The 24,553-nt window shown below is 40.9% G+C and overlaps 1 protein-coding gene across 2 annotated transcripts in view; it reads left to right on the top strand.

Moving 5' to 3' along the window:
* Positions 1–24,553, top strand: part of KITLG (KIT ligand) — a 93,719-nt gene that overhangs the window by 25,862 nt on the left and 43,304 nt on the right. For both annotated transcript variants that reach the window (XM_037064643.1, XM_037064642.1), the window contains exons 2-3: positions 8,400–8,513; positions 19,227–19,289. In XM_037064643.1, coding sequence (XP_036920538.1) covers positions 8,400–8,513; positions 19,227–19,289 — 177 coding nt within the window. The remainder of the gene's footprint in view (positions 1–8,399; positions 8,514–19,226; positions 19,290–24,553) is intronic.

The raw sequence follows: 24,553 nt of genomic DNA, 5'->3' as shown, positions 1-24,553 counted from the left end.
CATTTTTTCCCTCCATTCTTGCCCTTGGAAACCTTTGCTCAAACAAAAATCTTACCCAGAGGCATGAACAAATAAAAGAGAGGAAAAAAAAGAGCTGAGCTGCTTAGCTTGAAGCAGGGGTTGGAGGTCCAGAATACTGACAGGGAAGTTTATTTTTCTTACCAGCAACAGCTAGAGTATCGTGAAAAACTACCTCATTCATTCATTCAGAAAGTGAGTTTATTTTCCTATTGCTGCTGTAACAAATGATCACAACTTTAGTGACTTGCAACAATACAAGTTAATTTTATTATAGCTTTAGAGATTCAGAAGTCCAAAACGGGGTTTACTGAGCTGAAATTAAGGTGTCAGTGGGACTGTGTTCCTTCCTGAAGGCTCTAAGGGGGACTGACAGAAGCCGCCTGTATTCCTTGGCTCCTGGACCTTGTCCATTCTCGTCAGTGCCAGCAGCAGCACTGAAGACTCTGGTCAAGTCTTCCTGTCGCATCTTTCCGACCCTTCTTTCATCATCCAATCTTCTGACCAGAGCTGGGAAAGGTTCCCTGTTTATAAGGACTTGGCTGACTAGATTGGGCTTATGGAACTCAGGATAATTACTCTGTCTCAAGGTGCTTAACTTAATCACATCTGCAGAGCCCATTTTGCTGTATAAGTTGCCAGAATTAGGACGGGGCCACCATTTTGCTGTGATTCCACCCACCAGAAGCACCCAGGGTGGGCCAAGTGCGGTGGAAGCTAGCAGTAAGCATGTGAACAGGTAAACTTGTTACAGAATAAGAGGTCCGGGGTGGGGGGTGCAATAGTTGGTTCACCCAGGGACACCAAAAACTGTTAGAGAACAAACAGGTCCCCCCACTCGCCCTCAAGGACAGTATGCTAATACCATCCAGACTACCTACTGGGCTTGTCTGTCTGCCATCAAAGGAAAGACATCTCTCAATGCCAGAGATTTGGAAAAGGAAAGGAAAGGTTTATTTAATGCTATACAGACTTAAAATAGTGACCCAGTGTCCCCATTAAAATATCAAAGTCCTTTGGGATAACCACAGGCACCCACCGCACTTCCTTCTCCCCCTGTCCTAATTCAGGGTACCATAACTCAGGAAAAGAAGCAGGCATCTGTGTTTCAGGTTGCTGGCACTGTCAGCTGTGTCGCCGTCCAGGCAGTATCTGTAATTACTCCAAAGCCATGTGGCACCTTCTCATGGCCTACTGGTAAGAGTTCTTTCACCCTTCTTCCAGGCAAAGTCTCTCCTGCCTCCCAGGCCATGTGGCCATAGGGAGCACCCCAAAGCCATGTGGTCCTCTTCTACCAGAGCTGCAGGGGTCCCCACTCCTGCCCAAACCACATGGTTCTTCTCTCCACCAGAGCTGTGGAGAGGGAAGTGTCGCCACTCTGGCAAAGCCGAGGGGCGGTTCTCTGCTAAAGCCGCACAGTGATTCTCTCCACCCCCAGCTGCAGGGGTCCCCACTCTGTCCAAAAGCCACATGGGATTAAAAGCGGAGACGCGGCAGCCTTTGGAGTTAGTACTATGTGGCTTTTGGGGCTGCCGTGTCTCCACTTTTAATCCCTGCGCCAGTCCTCCTTTGCACCCCCCTTTCCGACTCCTCCCACAATCAGCTACACCTGCCATCATTCCTGTATTATTCCAAGTTTACTGGGCTGCCATTGTGAGTCTGGGCAGGTGTGGCCTCCTGGCGTGGAGCCAATCATCTCCAAGTTCTCACGCAGTGCCTGTAACTTGGGGGACCTGCCGCCCCCAGTTGCATCATGGGTTGAAGTCACTTCTATCCCCCTGGCTCAGAGCATGGCCACAGCTATTGAACACATCTATGCAACCAGTTAAAGGTTACAGATACGTTAAATGACCATTCCAGGAGTTAGCTGCTCCAAATGGCCCTGCTCCATTTGTCCCTTCCCCAATGCACACCAGTGGGGGGGGGCAACGGTGAGGACATCTTAACATTTCCTGGTCACCTCGAGTTCTGGACCCCATTCCAAATTCCTTTTTGCAGCCCCCTTCTTAGCTTCACCCTGTTATAAACCGAGAAGCAAACTGACAAAAACTAAAATAAAAATTTAAAAACAGTTCCTTAAACAAGCACAGTAATTTGGAGCTACTTGGGGGATGACAGGCTCACCTATGTCACTGAGATAGTTTTCCTCCAGCTTTATGGAGGTATGATTGACAGGTAGAAATTATAAACATTTAAGATATACACTTGCAGAGCGCCCAACCTGTGGGCTGTGGGCCTCATTGCAGCACAGGATGGCTATGAATGGGGCCTGACACAAAATTGTAAAGCTACTTAAAACATGGGATTTTTTTTTGTAATTACATGTCGTAATGTATTTACTGTGTGGCCCAAGACAACTCTTCTTCCAGTGTGGTGCCAAAAAGTTGGACATCTCTGGACAGTCTGATGTTTTAATACATGCATATACTGTGAAATGATGACCACAATTAAACATATTATATCTATCACTTCATAATTAGTTTTTCGTGTGTGTCTGTGTGTGTGGTCAGAAGGCTTGAAGTCTACTCTCTTAGCAAATGTCAACTGTATAATACAGTGTCATTAGTTACAGTCACCATGCTATACATTAGTTCTCCAGAACTTACTCATCTTAAAACTGAAAGTTTGTATCCTTTGATCATTATCTTCCCTCTTCCCGGGCCTCCTGGTAACCACCCTTCTGTTCTCCCATCTGTTACCATGAACTCGGCTTTTGTAGATTCCATGTATCAGTGAGATCACACAATATTTGTCTTTCTTGTCTGCCTTATTTCACTTAATCTTCCCTTTATAGGATGAACTTGCTTCATCAACCAAAAGCAAAGTTTACTACTTGCACCCATGGTTTTAGAAATCAGGGAGTCCTGTGTACTATGTATCAGAAAGACTTCTGTATAGAGTAATCACTACTGGAAAATGACCTTTCCGTATGAAGAAGCAGCTCCGCGTTCCTGCCGTCCCTCCAGAGGCCCACGGAAGCGCTGCCGCTGCTGCTCTGTGCGCTGTCAGTCCGTCTCCGCCTCGGCTGGTTTTCCTCCCTAACGTTTGCGTATGCCGAGTGGGGTGTTGACTTTTACGAAAGGCAAATATTCCTTACCAGTAGCAAAGTATACACAAAATAAAATTACTCTGTGGGTTTACTGAATAGCTTTAAAATAAAGTGCTTCAAGAAATATTAGGTTTCTCTGGGATATTTGAGTGTGTTAACAGATTTAACTTCAGCCCTGACTAAATAGATTCATATACAATTCTCAAAACCCTATTTTTACAGATGTCTGTATATCACTGATACAAAAATAAAATTGATGCTGCCCTCTGCTTGAGGCCCAGATCTCGCCCCTTCTTGCCTTTTTAAGGACAGGGCACAAGCAGTCCCCCCATGTCTGGCCAACACTGCCCATTGCAGCCACCTCCTGGGTCAGCCCCACCGCGCCTGGGCGACCTGGTGCTTCTGCCTCTCACAGATGATGCCCCAATTCCTCGTCAACTGCCTCTCGCCTTGTTTTTTGTTTGTTTGCTCCCCTTTGAAGGACAGTCCTTTAAATGACCTGTCTATATTCACTTTTGTAATTAGTCTCCTCTCATGTTCTCTTAAATCCACTCCAGACTGGCTTTTTCCCATAACTGCTTCAATAAAAATGTTCTCATCATGTCACCAGGGATGTCTGTTCCTTAAGTCCAGTGGTCAGTTCTCAGTCCTTGTCTTACTTGACCTACTGTCAGTATTTGACATTGTTTGACTTGAGGTACTTAAAAAAAAAATCTTGGCTTGCTGCTCCTTTTCGGCTTCTCTGTTAAGCTCCTTTGTGAGTTCTCCATCTTTGGCCAGCCTTCTTAAGGTTAGAGCACCTTGGATCAGCCCAGTGCTCTTTTTTTCTATTTGTTCTCAATCCCTTGATGACCTCATCCTCTCTTTTGCTTAAAATTCTATTTATATATCCAAGGCTATCATATGGTTATATTCAACCCAATCGTCCCTCCTTAATCCAGATTGAAATGTCCTGATATGGCATCATCAACAGGGTATCTCAAAGACATTTCAAAACTCAGCTTCTGCTGGGCACTCCGACGATTCTGCACTTCTCCGAATCAGTCGATGGCAGCACCACTCTTGCTGTTACTCAGGCCAGAACCGTTGGGGTCACCTGTGACTCTTTCAAATCACATTTCGATTGTTGGGAAATCCTACTGGCTCAGCCTTGAGGAGACATCTAGAATCCAACCACTTCTAGTGAGTGCACTGCTACAGTCCTTTCTTGCTTGGATTAGGGCAATAGCCCGTAACCATCCTATTTGTTTCCACTTATTGTTAACCTAAAGGCTGTTCTCAGTGCAATAGGCAAAGTAATCTTTCCTAAGGCTTCATTTTTTTAGAGTGAAGACTCCCCTGTTCTCAATGGTCCCCACCAAAGTGATGCATTTGCTACAATTGAGGAACCTAGAATTTCACATCTTAGTCACCCCAAGTGTATAGTTTACATTAGAGTTCCCTCTTGGTGTACATTATGTGGTTTTGGACAAATGCATAATGACATGTATCTACTATCACAGTATCGTACATTTTTACTGCCCTAAAAGTCCTTCGTGTTCTGCTCTTCATCCCCCATCCAGCCCGTGGCAACCTCTGATGTTTTCATTGTCTTCATACTTTTGCCTTTTCATTGTGGTTGGAATCACAGGTATGTGGCTTTTTCAGATGGGCATTTCTTACTTAGTCATACGTGTTTATATTTCCTCCATGTTTTAATGCCTTGATATCTCATCTCCTTAGCACTGAGTAATGTTCCTAGTCTGGATGTACTATGCTTTATTTATCCACTCACCTACTGAAGGACATCATGGTTGCTTCCAAGTTTTGGCAGCTATGAATAAGCTGGTAAAAATATCAGTGTGCGGGTTTTTGTTGGACACAAGTTTTCAGCATCTTGGAGTACTGGATCATCTAGTATCAATATGTTTAGTTTTGTAAGAAACTGCCAAACCAGTCTTTTTTTAACATGACAGAGAGGGTTAGCTTTTATTTTGCACAGAGGTTTATGCAAGATGGGAGGGTTGCAGGAAAAGACAGAAGCGGACCCAGACAAGGGTTGTGCACCTTATTTTACATGGCAGAGTCACAAGGGGCACCTCTTTCTCAGTGGTGCACCTTATATTTGGTACTGGTAGTGGGTTTTAATTATCTTCCAGATGAAATTGAAGATGAAAAGCAAGTACATATTCTTTCAAGACATTTTCTGAGCTTCAAAAAATTTAAAAATATATTTGTATCTCTCCTCTGCTCAGAATCTGGCAATGAACCTGTTTGGTTTATAGCAAAAGTCAAAAGTCTGAACAACAGGAAACAAGAAGCTACATGATCTGCTTCTCCATTCTCTCTGACATTGTCATCAGCCCCCATTTCCTCTTGCTGCTCCTTAAGCAAAGCGGATTCCTTTCATGGACCTTAGGATCTTTGACCAGCATCTCTCTCTGCATTACTCTTCCCACAGACACCCGTGTAGATCACTCAACTCCGTTCAAGCTTTGATAAAATATTGCCTTCTCAATGAGGCACCACCAGATACTACCCTGCTTACAATTTCAAGCTGTCTCCCCATGTACTGCATGCAGCCCTGGAAAGAAACGGGTAACAGTTCTGGGGCCTTTTCTGTAGACTCAGGGGTGCCTGGGGATGTGTCCCTCTCTATAATCCTCCTTGCAACGAGAACTGAAGCTATGTACAGGAGTACACCTATACTCCAACAGAACCCTGCTGTGTTTCTAGGTAGCAGCACAGGTACCTGTATTACTTTTTTGTTGAGACTGTTACTAGTGGAGGGTAGCTGTGATGGAGAATGAATGGAAGCTCATCACATGCTCTTGAAGGGGCTATTCAGCTGGCAAGGTCTAAGCCCAAAAAGTGGTTCTGCCCACCCAATATTGTCTGGCATTGCCACAGGCATCACAAATGTTCACTGATAGGCGGCCATGCCAGGAGTCATGAGACCACTGCTCTGCGGCTCCTGGACTGCTTTTTCGTTGCCTGCCCTGTGTCCTGTTTTAAAGCTCAGCATTACCTGATGCTGAAGGATGCCTGTGACACCTTGCGGGTATGATTGTCAACTTGAACCTAAGACCACACTACTGCTAGTACAGCAGAACAGGCATTTCAATCCCACTTCCCTTTACCTATATCTAATTTCTTGTTTTCCATGGTGCTAAACACCTTTTGACCTTCTGTATAATCTAGTTAGTCGTTGTTTATTAGTATGGACTACCTTCCCTCACTAGAAGATAACACCCTCCACCTTCTTTTTCTACTAACATGTCCCAAGTATCCAAAACAGTGCCTGGCACACAGTAGATGCCCAATAAAAATTTTCAGAATGAATGAGTGAGTGGACAGATATTTGTTTCATGTTTCTTCAATGCTAGGAATAGGGCATGGTGAAGAGAAGTAACACCATTTCTGTCTTTATATTTCTCAGAGCCTAGAATATTAATATGGTCATTAGTGAGATCGGCTATTTACTGAGATCCTTTGGAAGGATTCCCAAGTCATATCACAAAAGAGAGTCCTGGAGAAATATTATTTCAAAGAGAGATAGGCCTTAAAAACTCTAGTGTAAAAGAAAACTTCAGTTTAATCAATTATATTTACATATATGAAGGAAGACTAAGTGATTAGAAGTGATTTTATATGTTGGCCTTGCCCAATAAGAAGAACCCCCCCCCAAACAGAAATTTCTCACACAATTTAGTCTTTATTTTGGACCAAAGGAGATGGTAGTATGAAGGGCATGACTCCATAGTGCTCAAAATAGCCTTAAACAAAACTAAGCAGGATTACTGCTAAAAGATCACAATAGTAAAACAATAAAAGGGCTTTAATTTTGCTTACAAGCCACTATTATCTATGTCAATAACATTGTAGTCTTAGAAATTTTACTAAGTGATTATTATCATTTGGTACAGTGTAACAGTGTAATATCTAGTTATCTTGCATAAATTAATTAAAACAATAATCTTGTTTCTTTTAATACATGGCTAGCTACATAAAGTAGGAAAGATTTCTATTGATGCATGGGTAGGCTTTTGTAATTTTAAGTCACCATGTGACTCATAAAGGGTCCCTTACATTTTGAAATATCTTTGCATCTCCGTGCTTTGCTCATGCCGTTCATTTGTCCTGGAATTGTCCTCCTTTTCTTGTCCACTCTTACAAACTCCTCCTTGTCCTCCAAAATCCAGTCAGAGTCACATTTTCTCTCTGGCTTTTCTTGGCACTGTCTTCCTGCCACAGGTTCGCCCCCCTAAGATTAATTGATTAATTGTTTCCTCCCTTGTGTTCCCAAAGCATTGATCACACAGGGTGGGTGTTACTTATTTACCTGCCTCTGAGTTTCAAGGGCAGCTCCATCACCCTTATTTCTCTATGACTGGTACAGTCCCTGTCTCATAATATGTGTTCAATACAGTACATAAGTATTCTGGTTGAAGCATCAGACTATTTTTATCTTGACCACTGTTTCATCCAGCAAAATATTTATTTTATTAAGAGCATTTTAGATAGATGCAAGGTGTTGTGTCATGTTGTAAAGATGCTGAAAAAAAATAAGATGTCCAATTTCTTAAAAACTTAAAGTGTAGTACAATAGGAAAAGATAAGTCATGCATAAAAGCAACTGTAATACATGGTTTGAAGTGTTCTTTTCAGAGAGGTGTGTGAGTGTGTGTGTGTGTGTGTGTGTGTGTGAGAGAGAGAGAGAGAGAGAGAGAGAGAGACTACTTCACGCCAGGGCTCAAGAGTATCTTCTTATGGACTAGGGAAATATTTTTCTATATTAAATAGCTAAAAAGCTTTGATTCAAAACTATGATTCTTTTGATTTCTCACAAATTAGTTTCTGTTCTATCATAGATCTAAAAGTATATCTCTCTACCTCACTGGAGTTTGTGTACTATTGGATTAAAAGATGACTCAGGGTTACACTGCTGTTTGCCAAACAGTCCACCCTTAGAATAGAGAAAGTTTCATTTGCTACCTTCAGGTATGAATTTAATCCATTCCCTAATTGTTAGAAAACACTTTAAGTGATAAATCCTTCACATGTGGCTACAAGTTATTTCTAGTTGCTCTTAGAAATTGGCTGTAGAAAACTTTTGACAAAAGTTAACAATAATGTCATTGAAGTGGAAAAATCCAAACAATATTTAGCTGAGAATTTTTTTAAAACTTTGATCCATACAGTTAAATGATCAGCATTTAATTGTATGAAAGCCAATAACATTTTAAAACTTTGGTAAATTGCATTTTTCCTCTTTAACGCCTAAGATGTTAATAGTTTAAGCGGTCACAGATGTGAACTGATGGTCACCAGCAGTTTTTCTTTCTCCGTTTAGACTTGGATTATCACTTGCATTTATCTTCAACTGCTCCTCTTTAATCCTCCCGTCAGAACTACAGGGATCTGCATGAACCGGGTCACTGATGATGTGAAGGACGTTACGAAACTGGTAAGTAAGGAATGCTTTCCATAGTGGTGACTCTTTTTCTTAAGCTTTTTCAAGATTTCATTTTTTCTCGCTCCAAATTGGTGTTTTTCTAAGACAAGGAAAGAAATCGTTGAGTTAGGTAAAGGGCTTCCAGAGAGAGCAGGTAGGAAGATACTCAAGGTCATAGAGAACCTGCTGGAAAAAGTGGCCCATGGCATGGGGCTGCATTGGCTTTGTTTCTTGGCTGGTCCTTTATCTCCTTCATAGTCAGTGAAGGACGCTGGAGAGTTCCCCGTGTGCCGATGTGCCCGAGCTAGCTTGTTCCCCATCAGCTTTTTCGTGGGTTCCACAGCGTATCTTATTTCCCCTCCGTGTGTCTTCCTGCCTTTCTCCAACAAGCCTAAACAAAGGGGGTCTGAGGCGGCCGTTCTCCCCTTTCCAGCAGCTGGAAGACCCTGTTGCATGTGGGTGCCCACTTGCTCCCTCACTGAACGTAGTAGAAAGAGTGATTTGTTGCTGAAATGTTGACCAGCCTCATCTCCCCTGTTCATCACATTGGAACTCTCCCCTCAGCAAAAGCCTTATCTCATTGGTGCCTCTAGGCATTGTGGCTTCATGCCATGCTTCTCTTAAAGTGCAGACCACAGACGCAGAGGGCATAGTGCCACATATAGAATGGAATGCACTGTCCCCAACTGTGACGTTCTCAGGGAGATTTTATGTGCTCATTTGAGATATAGAGTGTGGTTTCTGGATGAACAACATTTGACAAGAATGTGTAAGTTCCTGGTTCAAAATGGCCAAGGGCACTTAGTTATTTGAATGTTGTTTAGAGAACAGAGGTGATGTGAGGCTAGGAAAGGAATTAGGGTTCCTATAACATGTAGAAAGGGAAGAAAAGTAACAGTTGACATATTTATCTTTTGTACTCTTGATATATATTTCCTGGTTTATATATTTTACGTTGGGTTCACAGCTAAACTTCAAAACAGAAGTTCAATACTATGGTCAGAGTCCTGATAGCTTAGCCTCAGTGCAGAACTTGGAACACATACCCACATACACAGACACACACACACAATTCATGCAGACTTCTTAGAAGGACATCCAGAGGGGGTAGGTGTAAAAGTGTTCATCGATGCAGCACCTGACTATGTAGTAACGTGTTTTATTTATTAAGTAACGTGTTTTATTTGCAACACTTGCCTACCCTATGCCCAGTTAGTATTGAGTATAGCGATGGAGGGGGAGGGGGATGAATTAAAGAAAACAGATCCTTGTCCTTTTCTTCAAGTTGCTTATTAGTTCGTGGCCCAGGAGATTCTATTAAAAAGAAAATGTATGGTCATATTCTAAATTTCCTATTGGTGGGAGGAACTCATTAAATGTTTGTCTGAGGAAGGAAATAAGGATATGCTTCACTGTGGGAAGAATTGTAATCACCTGTGGTGTTTATTAAAATCACAGGCGTCGGGGCCCTGCTGATGGCCATAGGGCTGAGGAAGCACCCCAGACATCTATGTTTTTGAGACATTTCTGAAAGGAAGTTTAAGAACTGCTGTAGAGGGTTTCTTTTGTCAAACCTTAGAGATCAAAGTGTCTAACCTTTGATTTCATCTCAGTTTTTGTAATGACTAGTATTATCTATGTTGTATAGATTTAAATGGATGTCAGATTAATATGAGTCTCCAACGTAGCTTAAATTGGTCATGACTTGGTAAATGAGCTCTCACGGGGCCCCTAGAACAGTTGTGGGGGTGAGAACAGGCTGGATAGATCTGCCGTTGTCCTGGGGAGCAATTCCAAACTTGTGGGCGATGAAGCAGAGTTGGAAGATGATGGTGTATCTGACCACAGTCCGAGCATATCCAAAAGTAACATGGTATTTAAGAAAAACTACTTTTTCCCAAGTGTTTGAGGAGGACTACTTAATGAGCACCACTTCCTGTGAAAATTCCTATCAGTATTTTCAAGTGGCATGGGTAGGTATGATAAGCACCTTCCTAGATTTTCTATCCTGGTCTTTAGCCATCTGCTTGTTTTCACTCTGTGGATACAATGGAAATGGCAAGAAGCACCAATGAGAAAAGTGCTCAGAAAGGGATGCTTATTACTATTTTGACACTAAAATAGAATTCCTTGCCCCAAGGACAACAGTGAAATCATTACACTGAAAAGGGGTTTTATCTCCCTTCTGGCATGTGACTCAGGGGAAAATTTTTTGATTTCAAGAATTGATCTAGTGAAATTAGCATATTTACTTCAGATTATTTTAAAAAGTCAAATTAATAAAAAATGGAACTCAGAAGATCACTTTTAACTGAATAAAGACCTACAGAATGCACAGCCTGTATTCACAGAACAGGAAACAGGAACATATAAAATAATTTCTGATCTCGAAGTGGGAGGTAAGCTGTCCCTATGAACATATGAATGCATGTCACCAACACCGCAGAAGCAACACATAAATACATGCCATTCAAAGGATCTCATGGTATAACATCGAACCTAACCTATGCGAAAATATTGGTTAAGAGAATGGATTTCAGAATCAAGCTGACCTGAGTTTTAAATCCGAGTTCTTTGAGCTTCAATAGGTAACTACCTTTCTAAATTGCAGTTCCTAGTTGCCAGTTTTGGGGTTAGATTAAGTAAGAGAATGCATATATAATTTTACCCCAGTTATTATCACATAACTTCTTTGTGCCTTGGTTTCCTCATCAGTATAATCAATTAATAGTGCTTACCTCACAGAGGGACTGGGAATGTAGTGAGTGCCTGCTAAGGCACTAGCTATTAGCTATTAGTGATGACGTTACTGGTGTTTGTGCGATCATAGGATACCAGAGCTGAAAGGGAATGTAGAGACATTGTATACAAACTATTTTATAAATGAGGAAACTGAGTCCCACGAGTGTTGAAGGGGAGCTCCTGGTGCTATTTGCAAAGCTGTGTCTTCTAGCACTGTGGTTCTCAAAGAGGCCCCTGGGGCCCACCAGTCACTCTGCTTCTACCTACATGTCTGGGTTGCAGAATGAGAAAACAGAGTCAAACAGGAAAAATGATTGAAAGTGACTGCTTTAAACCAGTGCTTGTCAGATATGATTTGAGGCCTATCTCTTAGGGTACTTACTAAAAGTACAGCTCCCTACAATCTCTTAGGGTATCTATTCAAAGCATAGCTCTCAGAGCCCTACCTCAAAATACTGAATCTCAGCTTGTGCATATGGGGTGGAGCAACCTTCACATTTCCAACTAGCATCCCAGGTGATAGTAATTTGCACAGACGTCCCAGGACTGCTTAGGCCATATTACTTCTTTTGTTGGATTGTTTCATGTTTGAAAGGAATCTGTGTTCCCATCCTTAAACTAAAATTCATTAATTTTACTAATTCCAACAGTAACATGAGGGACATTGAAGTTTTAAGAGTATAGAGAATCACCGCCTTTCTCCAATGAACAGTGGGGCAAAGCATCTTGACCTCAAGCCCATGGGGCTGTTTGAATAGCAGTACAGCTAAGACCTATCTATGTGACCTTGGACAAATAAATCCCTTAATTTTTCCAGGATTCGATTTCTGGCTTTTAAAATAAGGAACAAGAAGAGCATGATCAATAGTTCTTAATCTAGGATTTTAAACTTCAAACCTTTGCAAGATGGAACTCCAAATTATACCTCTGTGTGCCTTATGTGAATTTCTGAGAAGAGATTGTCTAGCTTTCATCTGCTTCCCAGAGAAGCTTCTGACCCCTTGAAAAGACAAGAACTACTAAATGAGATAACTCTGGAGGCCCTCTTTAGCTCAGAAATTCTTTTCTTCCATGTGGTACTTCCTCAGGTTGCATCTTTTGGAGTAATTCAGGGATGTCTTCACTAAAAAAGGTTCTGTAGAATGAGAGAAGTTTACTTTGCAGGCCAAATCTTGGTAACTGTTATTTGCAGGAAAGAAAGTGGGTTGAATGCACATTTTTGCCTTGTGCCCACAGCAATTTCTTCAACTCGAATCATTCTTTTGCAGTCCCTGCCAGTTTCTCCTTTGCATTAGGTGGCAACGTGTGCTCTGCCCACAAACCTTAAGTTTGTTTGCTTGTGGTGGCTCTCATGTCACAGAAGCATATGACTTAGGACTTTACTGTCATATCTTTAAAAATTTCCTCTTGGACATTTTGTTCTACCCTCACGGTCCTCATAGTTTTCATCTGAAATCCTTCTGGCATGTTTTATCAGCGCAACAGTTCATCTATTTATAGAACGTTTTGCTTTGTTCCTAAAATAATGCAGCAAGGCTCTTAGATGGCAAATGCAGAACTACCTAAGGAAAGGGTCAAGGATCTGGGAAGAAGAGGAATCAAACTTTAGAAACTTGTATCTAGACAGCAGTGAGGCTGCAGCTTTTCATGGTTGTGTCAATGTAAGGAGGGATCCGGATATTGAGATTATTCAAATTAGTTTCCGCTTTACTTCTTCCTTCTGTTGCCCTCATTTGTGATGATGTTTTTCCTTTATCTGGGGGAATTTAATTAAATGTGACTTTACTAATTTTTAAAAACCTTTTTATCTTTAAGTATCTATTGAGTCGTTATTTGTCTTTCTCAAAATACTTTGAGGCAGGCGGCTACCCCAGCCATGCTGAAGCACTCAGTATTTAAATGTGGCATTTAAATGTGGCATTTAGTCTTTGCAAATCCACTAGTTAGATTCTATTATGATTTCCTTTAACACACATGGAAATCAAACCTGAAGTAGATTAAGTTCCTTGCCTGAGATGTCTGAGTTAGCACGTGGCAGAACCTGGACCCAGCCTGAGCCGTGTTCCCCAGAATCAGGGCTGTGACTCCTACAGCAAACTAACCACTTCAAAGGGAGGCCTTCCAGGTTGCAGGCCAAAGGCTCCCTCTGCCCTAACAAACTTTGCGAATGATCAGCATCCATCAGAGCTGGGTTATCATAGGGTTATCTGTGCTTTCTGAATGCTACTCAACATACCATAATGCTTAGAAAGTAATAATAACATTCCTGAGCTGAACATAAAAATCTACAACTTGACTTCCTAAATTCTGTCCCAAATATCACTAGAAAAAAGCCAATGCAAGCCAAGGAAGTAATGAAGGGGAGAGGTAACTGTGCTGGTACCAGCACACAGAGCCAGGATTTACATTCTGCCTCCCTCAGTAACTCCTGGTGAGATGCCACTTAAGCTCTCGGAGCCTACAGGTCTACCTCTGTCTCGTAGGCTTGATGGTATATGTCTCATGGGGATGTGATCAAGAATACATATGAAAACTTTATATTAATTGTAAAGCATTTTTCAAAAGTACTGTTACCTTTCTGTATACCATACCATATGTTCAAATACCATATGTACAAATACCATATGAGCTTACCTTTAACTGGAACATAATCAACAAAAGAAAAAAGAAAAGAAAATGATCAGAGACAATGAAATTAAGAACAATATAACAATAGCCAAGAGGAGAGTGGGGAGGGCACTGTGCAAGGAAGGGTTTTCAGGAACTACTATAAAGGACACATGGACAAAACCAAGGGGGAGGGTGGAAGCAAGGAGGGAGGTGGGTTTGGCTGGGCTGGAGGAGAGTGGTAGGGAGAAAATGCAGACAAATGTAACTGAACAACAATAAAAAATAAATAAAATAAATAAATTTTTAAAAAGTACTGTTACTTTTTGGTCCTATCAGCAATTAAACATGATTAAATCAGTTTAATGCAGAAATTACTTTATTATTATACACCCTCCAAGTGGCAAGGAGTGGAGATTCCAATGTGGGTTGGACAGATAACACTTTGTAAGGCTCCCCTGACTCCTTTGAACCATTTTTTAATATGTTACTAATAAAATGGAATTGACCTCAAAATCCCTTACATTTTCTCTGCTCTTTAGGTATATAAATTCAGGTCCTGAGTTTTCTGAATACTAATTTGATCAATTCTGTATTTTTTGATTATGTTAGTTCTATATCAAAGAAGGGCTAGATTGTTCAGAATAGTTGTCACTTATTGCCATGTGTCCCCATCTGGAATGGCTTTAATTTACATTGTTGATTCATAATAAAAAAATATTGCTGCTCAGTCTGATTTAGCTTTTATATCTGCAAAGGTGTCCGCTGTATCTTTGCCACTGGGGCATGCATTTCATAACCAAGTCATTTTACTTTCTAAAGATGGTGGTAAAAATCCAAAAGACCAAAGAAAGTGTGACTGCATGGTAGGAGAAGAAGAAAATTAAGTATAAAAAACAAGAGTGTAACTCCTACATTAAAGGTATTACTTTCTATGGCAGCCCAGACATGTTTTCTATAAGCAGCAAGGCATCTACTGCATTGGGGGGCCTTGTGAGTGAAAAATGCCTGGGACAAATTTGCAGAAAATAGATGAAAATATGTAGTGGAGCTAAGAGGAAAGGGAGGCTTTGCTTTCAGAGGCCTGCATTCTAGTGCAATCTTTTTTTAAAAGATTTTATTTATTTCTCTTTAGAGGGGAAGGGAAGGAGAGAGGGAGAGAAATATCAATGTATGGTTGCCTCTCATGCATCCCCTGCTGGGAACTGGCCTGCAACCCAGGCATGTGCCCTGACTGGGAATTGAACTGTGATCATTTGGTTTGCCTGTGCTCAATCCACTGAGCTACACCAGCCAGCCAGGACTTGCAGTCTTAACACACAATAGCTGTGTGACCTTAGTCAAGTTCCTTCATCTCTCTGAGCCTTCAGTTGTTCATTTATGAAATACAGATAATATGTCAAAAAGATCTGAGGATTGGATGCGATCATGCAGCATAAGCCCTTAATGAGCACAGTGCTGACACTTTGTAAATATTTGGTTTTAGGCTCAAGCTGAGATGGGTGTGTGAGCTGGTACCACTGGAAGCAGAATGGTAGTGAGCACAGTGGACTCACTCACTACCTTGGCTCGCCTTCCTCTGCATATGTTCATTCCACAGTCGGAAATCTGTGTATTTGGAGGGCTGACTAGTAGTTAAACATGAATTTTCAAACTAATGGAGGCTGATACCCTTAATCCCTGAGTTGTTCAAGTGTCTACTATATCTCTGCTTTTGCCTGGACTCTTTTCTCACCAAAATTGTTCTCAAATTTCAGAAGCTATTGGCAAGGCCAAAAAGAAACCTGGATTGTGTTATGGGAGACTTGTCAGAGATGACCTAGTGCAGCAAACATGTACAAGATCCCAGCTTACTGTGGGAAACAGTAAAGTTTTTAGAGACAAGGTGAGGGAAAGTAAGTCTGCAAAAGCAAGCTAGATCCATTAAAGATGTAACAGTGCAAAGCCAATTTTTTACACTGCATATTATTTTAAGACCCAGTGAGCTATATCAATTGTTGACTATGTTATTCAGGTAAAAATTTTAACAGTGCTGGAAGAATGGGATGGAAGAGCTGGTGCTATGTGTATAGGAAAGGATATGAGAACCTAGAACTCTGTATGCTTGGAAGTCAGTTGTCAATATACCTGTCCATACAGATTGAGTGTTTATTTTGTGCTTGACACATTCCCTTAGCTCAGTTCAAGACTATTGATGACATGGGTTATCTCTGATTTACAGATGGGAGACATCAAAGTAAAGAGTTTAGATCTGTTTCAAATCCCCTGGTTCTCAACCAGGTGGTCGTTCAATTTATGCTACAATGGCTGACGAAAATATATTAGAGATATTTTTAAAGCCTTTAAAAGGAACTAGGTAAATATTTGAGGCATTTCCAATGTTCAGCCCTAGGTAAGTGGCTTAAGTTATATCATGGAATGGAATTTTTCTAAGATATTTAAGTTATAAAGCATCTTCATCACATAAGTAGCATTCTTTTGAAGTTTGCTGACATTTTTTTTCTAAGAACACTGTAGAACAGTACTTCTATTTTTTTAATTATATTTCATTGAAGCCCTGGCTGGTGTAGCTCAGTGGATTAGCACGGGCCTGCGAACCAGATGATCTCGGTTCGATTCCCAGTCAGGGCACATGCCTGGGTTGCAGGCCAGTTCCCAGCAGGGGATGCATGAGAGGCAACCATACATTGATATTTCTCTCCCTCTCTCCTTCCCTTCCCCTCTAAAGATAAATAAATAAAATTAAAAATTATATTTCATTGAGTATGATATTACAGTTATCCCAATTTTTTCTTTTGCCCCCCTCCTCCCAGCAATCCCCACTCTTTCAGGCAATCCCAGTACCATTGTTCATGCTAATTGGTCATGCATATAAGTTATTTGGCTACTCCGTTTCCTGTCATTGTACTTTACATCCCCATGGTAGAGCAATCTTGGCTGTAGGTCCCTGATTATCATTACTTTGAATATTTCTTGCCAGTCACTTCTAGCAAAGTTTCTTTAGAGAAATCAGCTGACAGTCTTATGGGAATTCCCCTGTAGGTAACTACCTGTTTTTCTCTTGCTGCCTTTAAGATTCTCTCTCTGTCTTTAACTTTTGGTATTTTAATGATAATGTGTCTTGGAGTGGGCCTCTTTGCATCCATATTGTTTAGGACTCTCTGTGCTTCCTGGGCTTGCATGTATATTCCCTTCATCAAATTTGGGAGGTTTTCTTTCAATTATTTTTTCAAATAGATTTCCAATTTCATTTTCTTCTCCTCTGGGTACCCCATGATGTGAATGTTGGAATGCTTGAAGTTGTCCCAAAGGCTCCTTACACTATCCTTATTTTTTTTAATTCTTTTTTCTTCTTGTTGTTCTGATTTTTTTGTTTTTTTGCTTTCTTATGTAACAAATCATCAATTTGTTTCTTGACTTCTTCATTCACTTTACTGTTGTTTCCCTATAAATTGTTCTTTATTTTAATTAGTGTATCCTTCATTTCTGACTGGATCTTTTTTTATGCTGTTGACATCCTCACTGAGTTCTATGAGCATCCTTATAACCAGTGTTTTGACTGTACATCTGATAGATTGCTTATCTCCATTTTGTTTAGTTCTTTTCCTGGAGTTTTGATCTGTTCTTTTATTTGGGCCATGTTTCTTTTTCTCCCCATTTCGACAGCCTCCCTATGTTTGTTTCTGTGTATTAGGTAGAGTTGCTTTGACTCCATGTCTTAGTAGTGTAATGTAATGTGGTAGGTGTCCTGTAGGGTCCAGTGACACAGTCTCCCCTATCACTCAAGCTGAGTACTTGAGGTGTGCCCTTTGTGTGGGCTTAGTACACCCTCCCATTGCAGTTGAGCCTTGGTAGCTGTTGTCAGGTAAATGAGACAGATTTACCCGGGCCAGTCAGCTGCAAGAATTGGCTATGACCACTGACCACCAACCTGGACCTTCATGGAGGATCAGTGGTGTAAGGGCAGGGTGGTTATGCTCCAACTTGGTCTATAGTTGTCCACTGGGTGTGCAAGCTCTGGGGTTTCCCAGATGGTGTAAGGCCAAGGTCAACCCCGGCCTGTGTTTTGCCTGAGGTCACCATGTATGAGCTATAGAGGAGACTGAGATGTCTGCTACTTGTGCTGTGCTTGGGGATTCCTAGGCCAAGCCAAGCTGTGAATCGAGGCTGGCTGCTGCTAGTGCTGGGCCTAGGGGTCACTGGGGCCACCTCTTGCTTCTTTGAGAGGATTTAGGAAGTTGTAAAGCATGAGCCAACACCAGTGATTCATATGGAAAAGTAGCTTGGTCCACAAGCAGAGTTGGCAGAGTTTCTGGGGATCTCTAAGGCAAGTCAAGCAGTGTTACCAGGTTGATGGAATCTTTGATATGGCACCAGCTTGCAAGCTCTTTTTCTTTTAGAAAAAGACAGTGTCCTGTGCTCACCTTCGTGCTCACGTCAATTTCTCCTTGTATGCCACTGGTGCATTTCAAGCTGCTACCCCAGTGCTGGAGCTCAGAAAGAGTGAGTCTGATTCTGTAAGTCTGTGTGTGAATTCTTTAAGAGGGACTGCTTGGGGCTCCAGAAGTTTCTTCCACTGACTCAATCCCTGCTGGGTTTTGCAGCCAGAAGTTATGGGGACTTATCCTCCGGGCACTGGAACTCTGGGCTGGGTAGCCTGGTGCAGTGCTGGGAATTCTTACCCTTGAGATATCCCTCCTGAATTTTTATCTATCACATGTGGCTGAGGGACCAGCCCATTCTGCACCTGTGCCCCTCCTACCAGTCAGGAAAGAGATGGTTTCTTTAATTCCATAGTTGTCAGAGTTCCATCCAACTCGATTTCTGACACTTCTGAGTGGTGGGTGTTTTATATTTTAGTTGTAGTTTGGGTGCAGTTGTGTGAAGAGGCGAGCCATGTCTGCCTACGCCGCCACCCTGACCAGAAGTAGAGAGGCACTTCCTAAACTAGAGCAGTTGCCAGAGTGACCTGGGGAGTTGTTGAGTAAGAATCTGTGTGTCTGCTGTGCCTGAGAACTGACATTTCAAATAGGTTCCCTGGTAATGTTGACGTATTACTTTGAGAACCATGACAAAAAAAATGTATTGCTAATTATATGTTGGAACAAGTGGGAAAATAATACAGGAGGGGAATTCCAAGACCACAGATGGAAATTGCAATTCAGATCATGTTTCCAAAACTTCCATAACTAAATTTGGAGTCCAAAAGATTTGTATTATCCTTTTATTTTTGGAAATTGCTTTGATTACAAAGGGAAATCAAGAATGAAAAATCATTATATATGTAAATATAGAAAAATGCTGTGTAAAACAACATATTAATTGATACATATGGCTTGTCTTACAGATTTTCTTCCTTTTATTTGGTCTCTGTAGGTGGCAAATCTTCCAAAAGACTACAAAATAACCCTCAAGTATGTCCCCGGGATGGACATTTTGGTATGTAAACTGTACATTTCTGAGTTTCATTTTAGTAGCTGATAAAAGAGATGGGATCATCTTATTGGTATAGGAAATTATCTGACATTTAGAAGTTTGCTGATTGTCTCCCAAACCTGTGCTCCCAAAGTGGATAAGATCATCTTCCTTGGAGCTAGCCACAAATTTCTTTTTTCTTTAGCCTCTCTCCAAAAAGACTTGAGTGTAAAATTATGTAAAGCCTTTTTATACTTGAAAGGGTCTGAGAAGGGAGGGGGAACTGGATGCAAGAAGGTGAAGGGATTAGCCAAAACACATATATTCATAACACATAGATAACAATTTGGTGATGGCCAGAGGGAAAGGGAGACGTGGGGTGGGTGGAGGTGGGCAAAGGGGACTGAAGATGGAGATGGAGAGACTTTGCCTGGGGCAATGGGCACATGATATAGCGTGCAGATGATGGCTTGTTGAGTTCTACACCTGATACCTGTATGGTTTGCACATCAATATCACCCCAATAAATATGATAAAAAATAAGAAATCAAAAAAGGTCCTATGTAAGGCTTTTCTCTCTTTAATTTGAGAACACAAAATAGTTTATCTCTGAATTTATTAACAATGTGATAGATTCTTAGAACCTTACCATAAAAATATGAGGTTATGATTATAAATACCCCTTTCTTGCTGTAACCAAGAAATTATAATTATTTTTCATTATATAGTATCATAACTCATATAAGAAAAGATATTTTAAGGATAGGAAATGAAATGCTGGTGTATCCATCACATAGTTTGTCAAACCTGACCAAGTGTAATATTTGCTTCAAATATATTTCTAAATAAGGAAACATTATAAAGGTAACTAAATTCCCTGTATTCCCCTTTTCTATGTCCATTAGATTCCACTTTGTTTCTTATGGATAATTTGTCTCTTAGGCACAAGGATTCTGAGCTGGAATATTTTATTCTAAGGCATGTTTTTAGGACTTGGCATGAGTGCAGCTTCCCCTGGAGTTGTGTGAGGCAGGGCAGGGCACAGTCACTCTCATGCTTTTATGATTTTACTGCAAACTATGCATCCATGTATCAGATATTATCTTTGCATATTTTCATATTTTAATACCATTGTATACTGTGTATACCACTTTGTGCCTTGCTTATGTTGTAGCATGCCTTTGAGATACAAATAGTATTGTTCCATGTGGATTCACTTTAACTGCTATATTGTATTGAGTTAACTTAAAACTATTTAATTTACTAAGTATTTATTACACATTCACCTTGTGCAAGTTGTCTTAGGCTCTGAGTAAGTTCTGTGGATGAGTCAATTAAAATTATTACCAATTTAAGTGTGTTAAGCATATTACTAACTGCTTGTGCTTAAAACATTTTTCAAAGACTACAAGCTTAGTAGTTAAAGAGAGTGCCAAAGGCATATTATTTTTCACTAGGAAAGTAATACTCTAGCATGAACTGTCTAAAGTTCCTTAGAACTCCTTTGAACAAGTATCTTCGTGTTGAACAGTATCCTCAAGTCTAGGCCATGTCTGTCCTGTTGAATTAGGGGCAGTTCTCTGGAGATGGGAATGTAAAACCAGAGCATCCTGAAAGTTAATCAGTCTGGTCATTCAGTTCCTCAGGCAGTATTTGTTTAGGAAAAACTATGGACACACACTTCACTAGATACTTTAGGAAGCAGATATGTGTCAATTTAGCCTATGTTCAAAATCCTTGATAATAATTGCAGAGAAATAATCTGGCCACTTTCAAAATGATTTCACATATTTGTCTCTTTGGATGATTAGGAAAACCCTGGGAAGGACACAGGATAGGAGAGGTGACTCCTGTTTTACAAATGACACACCACGGTTCACAACCCAGAAGTATTTTACCAAAGGTTATACATTTAGAGAGTGACCAACTTAAAAAGAAACCTCAGGTCATGTGACTTAACCCTGGGTTACAGAATTTGGTTGTCTAAATAATTTCACTAATGGGAGAGTGTACTAAGTGAAGCATCTAATGTTAAGTGTTACTGAACCAAACAGGAAACACTTGGGGTTCTTGTCTCCCAGAATAAAAGAACATAGATCAGGGGTACCCATAATAAAAGTAAGGTTCATTTCCGCTCTTCAGAGGGTGGAAGCTCTGGGAATCAGAACCAGAGAATCACGCCTGCATGTGAGTGTTCAAGCTTTTTACTGGGGGTGAGAGGGTGGGGGCAAGCTCTTTCATTTTGGTGCAGGTTTCCCTGACTATGGAGTGCAGAGGAGTGGTCGTTGTTGTCTTCTCCCTGCAGGTACACCGTGGTCTTGTTTGTCAGAGTTCAAGTTAGCATCAAGGCCAGAATGGTCCTTGTGTTTTGGCATATACTCTTCAAGTTACATACATGGCGTGCCTGTCGTCTTGCTTTTTCTCCTTTAAGCCCTGTAACTAAGTTCAATAAAAAATAGTTGTTTATCTTGTGTTTCTTAACAAAATTCCTCTACCTTTTTGAGTTGGCAGCAATTTATTTTCCCTCTTCTGTCTCATTTCCTGCAAGGAGATTTCATACTCATAAATCTTTATGGGGTTAAGGGGTGGTGGTCTCTTCTTCTGTAGTTACTTCCCTCTAGGAAGTATCTTAGGTGTGCCTTAGTGAGTAGAAACTTCTTCCCTGTCTAGTCTAGTGGGTTAGCTCGAAGTAGGAAGTTGTTACAAATCATGTGTCATCATGCTATTTTTCCTGGATGGCCAGAATCCTGGAGTTACTGAAACTTTTTAGATATTGTGGGATGCTTGGCCCCAAAATTAGGATACAGAGCCCTGTAAGAAGGAGAGTTAAAATGGGCAAGAAGAGAGACCATAACCATTGTCCCCATGTTTGGTCTAAGGAGTTATTTACCAGTCCCGTCAGTAATTGGGTTTCTCAGAGGGTTTTTAACAAGAGGCATGGTTAGGAATTCAGTTACATGAGTTCCAACCTTAGCTGAGTTGTTTATGTAAGTGCAATAGATGATGTTAATGATTGTACAAATACTGCCTTCTGAGGCTAAGAGATAATCAAGGGCGATTCTATTATATAATAACATTTTCTATCAAGTCTAAAGATATTTGCATTTCCTTTAAAGCTCCTCCTATCTTGTTAAATAATTTTCTAATTTGGCAGTAAGGTTGCACAAAATGAATTCATGTTCATTGTAACTTGCCCAAAGGATGAAAGAGGTAAATTCTTTTCTGCCCCAGGAGAGGATTCTGTCTAATAAACCTCTTTGAGTTTGAACATGTGTTTGGTATGATTGTACAGAGTTAATCTGGGAATGATACGGCCTAGGGTGCATTGTCCATAAATAAGATAGGGGCTTAGACATCGAGTGGCCAAGTATCTGGTGGCTATAGGGCAGACAGAACTCTTACATGTCTTGGAGGAATATTGACATGAGAAAGCTCAGCCTTCAGGGGCACAGGTGGTGGTGGATGTGTCCTACATAAGGTTCAGTGTCAGTGCAAAAGGAAGAGTTAGGAAGGAACCATTATCTAAAGTTAATTGCCAGAGCGTGAGTAAAGTGACATAGGCCTTTGGCGTGGCCTATGTGGCCTAAGCCAAAATAGAGAGGCATTGGGATTAAAGGGTTCATGCTTGAAAGAGGCTGTATAAAAGCAAGTGGTTGAATTTAGAAGGGGTGGTTGTACCAGTATGAAAGGTGTGGCTACATAGGGTTCTTCAAGAGTAAAAGATGGGAGGCTACCAAATGGTGAGTTATTTGCCATTTTAGTGTCAGCATAGGCTAAGGGGAGAGGTTTCTTTCCTTGTGGATGTCTGTGGGGTACCCAGCCATTGTTTAGTTGTCTGTTTGCCCCCTAAGCTATTGCCCCCCATAGTCTTATTAGAGGGCTGTCTTTCCATGGCTCCCCTTTTGGTCATATTGTTATAGTATTTTCTCCCTAGGTTTGTCTAAAAAGTGAAGATAGGATAAATAAGAAGAGCATGTTACTTATCTGTTTTCTGAAGAGAAGCTTTAAATTTGAGAGGTTCATAGGAGTATTGGGTGTTGTCTTCTTTTTCAGAAGGAGGGGTTCTCTGTAATTAAAAAAAGCTTTACCCTGGAAATACGAATTCAAGAGTTATAGTCTCATACTTTAACAGCAAGTGGAGAGGCTAAAGTGGCTTGGAAAGGTCCATTCCATTTTTCAGTTAATTGATTATTTATTCCTTCTTCTTGCCAGTGTTTAATGAGAACTAGAGCACCAGGTTGAATAGTGAGACTGTTTCTTCTATGGGGCAGGGTACGTTTAGTCCCCCACTCCTGCAAGGCTTGTTGGAATTTGTTAAGATTAATAATATGTTTGAGATGTTGTGTGTCAAAGTTGAAGAGTAGGTCAGCAGTGAAGAAAGGATGACCATAAGTCTTTTTTTTATATATTTTATTGATTAGACCATTACAGTTATCCCATTCCCCCTCTTCATTCCCCTCCACCCTGTATGCCCCTCCCTCCACATTCTCCCCCTTTAGTTCATGTGCATGTGTCATAAGTTCTTTAGCTTCTACATTTCCCACACTACTCTTGCCCTTCCCCTGTCAATTTTCTCCCCACTGTCTATGCTACTTATTCTCTGTACCTTCTTCCCCCTTTTCTTCCTCCCACTCCCCTGATGCTAACCCTCCACGTGATCTCCATTTCTGTAGCTTCACTCCTGATCTAGCTGTCCACTTAGTTTGCTTTTGTTTTAGGTGTTATTGTTCATAACTGTGAGTTTGCTGTCCTTTCACTGTTCATATTTTTTATCTCCTTTTTTGTAGGTAAGTCCCTTTAACATTTCATATAATAAGGGCTTGGTGATAAGCTCCTATAACTTGACCTTATCTGAGAAGCACTTTATCTGCCCTTCCATTCTAAATAAAGCGTTGCTGAATAGAGCAATCTTGGATGTAGGTCTTTGGGTTTCATGACTTGGAATACTTCTTTCCAGCCCTTTCTTGCCTGTAAGGTCTCTTTTGAGCAATCCACTGACAGTCTGATGGGAACTCCTTTGTAGGTGACTGTCCCCTTATCTCTTGCTGCTTCTAGAATTCTCTCCTTTGTTTTAATCTTGGGTAGTGTAATTATGATGTGCCTTGGTGTGTGCTTCCTTGGGTCCACCTTCTTTGGGACTCTCTGAGCTTCCTGGACTTCCTGGAAGTCTATTTTCTTTAAAGAGGCTGTTATTTATCATAGTTCTCAGAGTCGCCTGTAGTATAATAAGGGCAATGAGTAGTAAGGTTAACCATTTAGAACATGTTTCCTGGCAAAATTTAGGAAGT

The sequence above is a fragment of the Sturnira hondurensis genome, unplaced genomic scaffold (genome assembly GCF_014824575.4).
Source record: "Sturnira hondurensis isolate 20B ecotype Veracruz unplaced genomic scaffold, ASM1482457v3 Scaffold0015509, whole genome shotgun sequence".
Lineage (NCBI taxonomy): Eukaryota > Metazoa > Chordata > Mammalia > Chiroptera > Phyllostomidae > Sturnira > Sturnira hondurensis.
The sequence above is the reverse complement of the archived record's forward strand: the minus strand, read 5'-3'. Positions and strand labels throughout refer to the sequence as shown.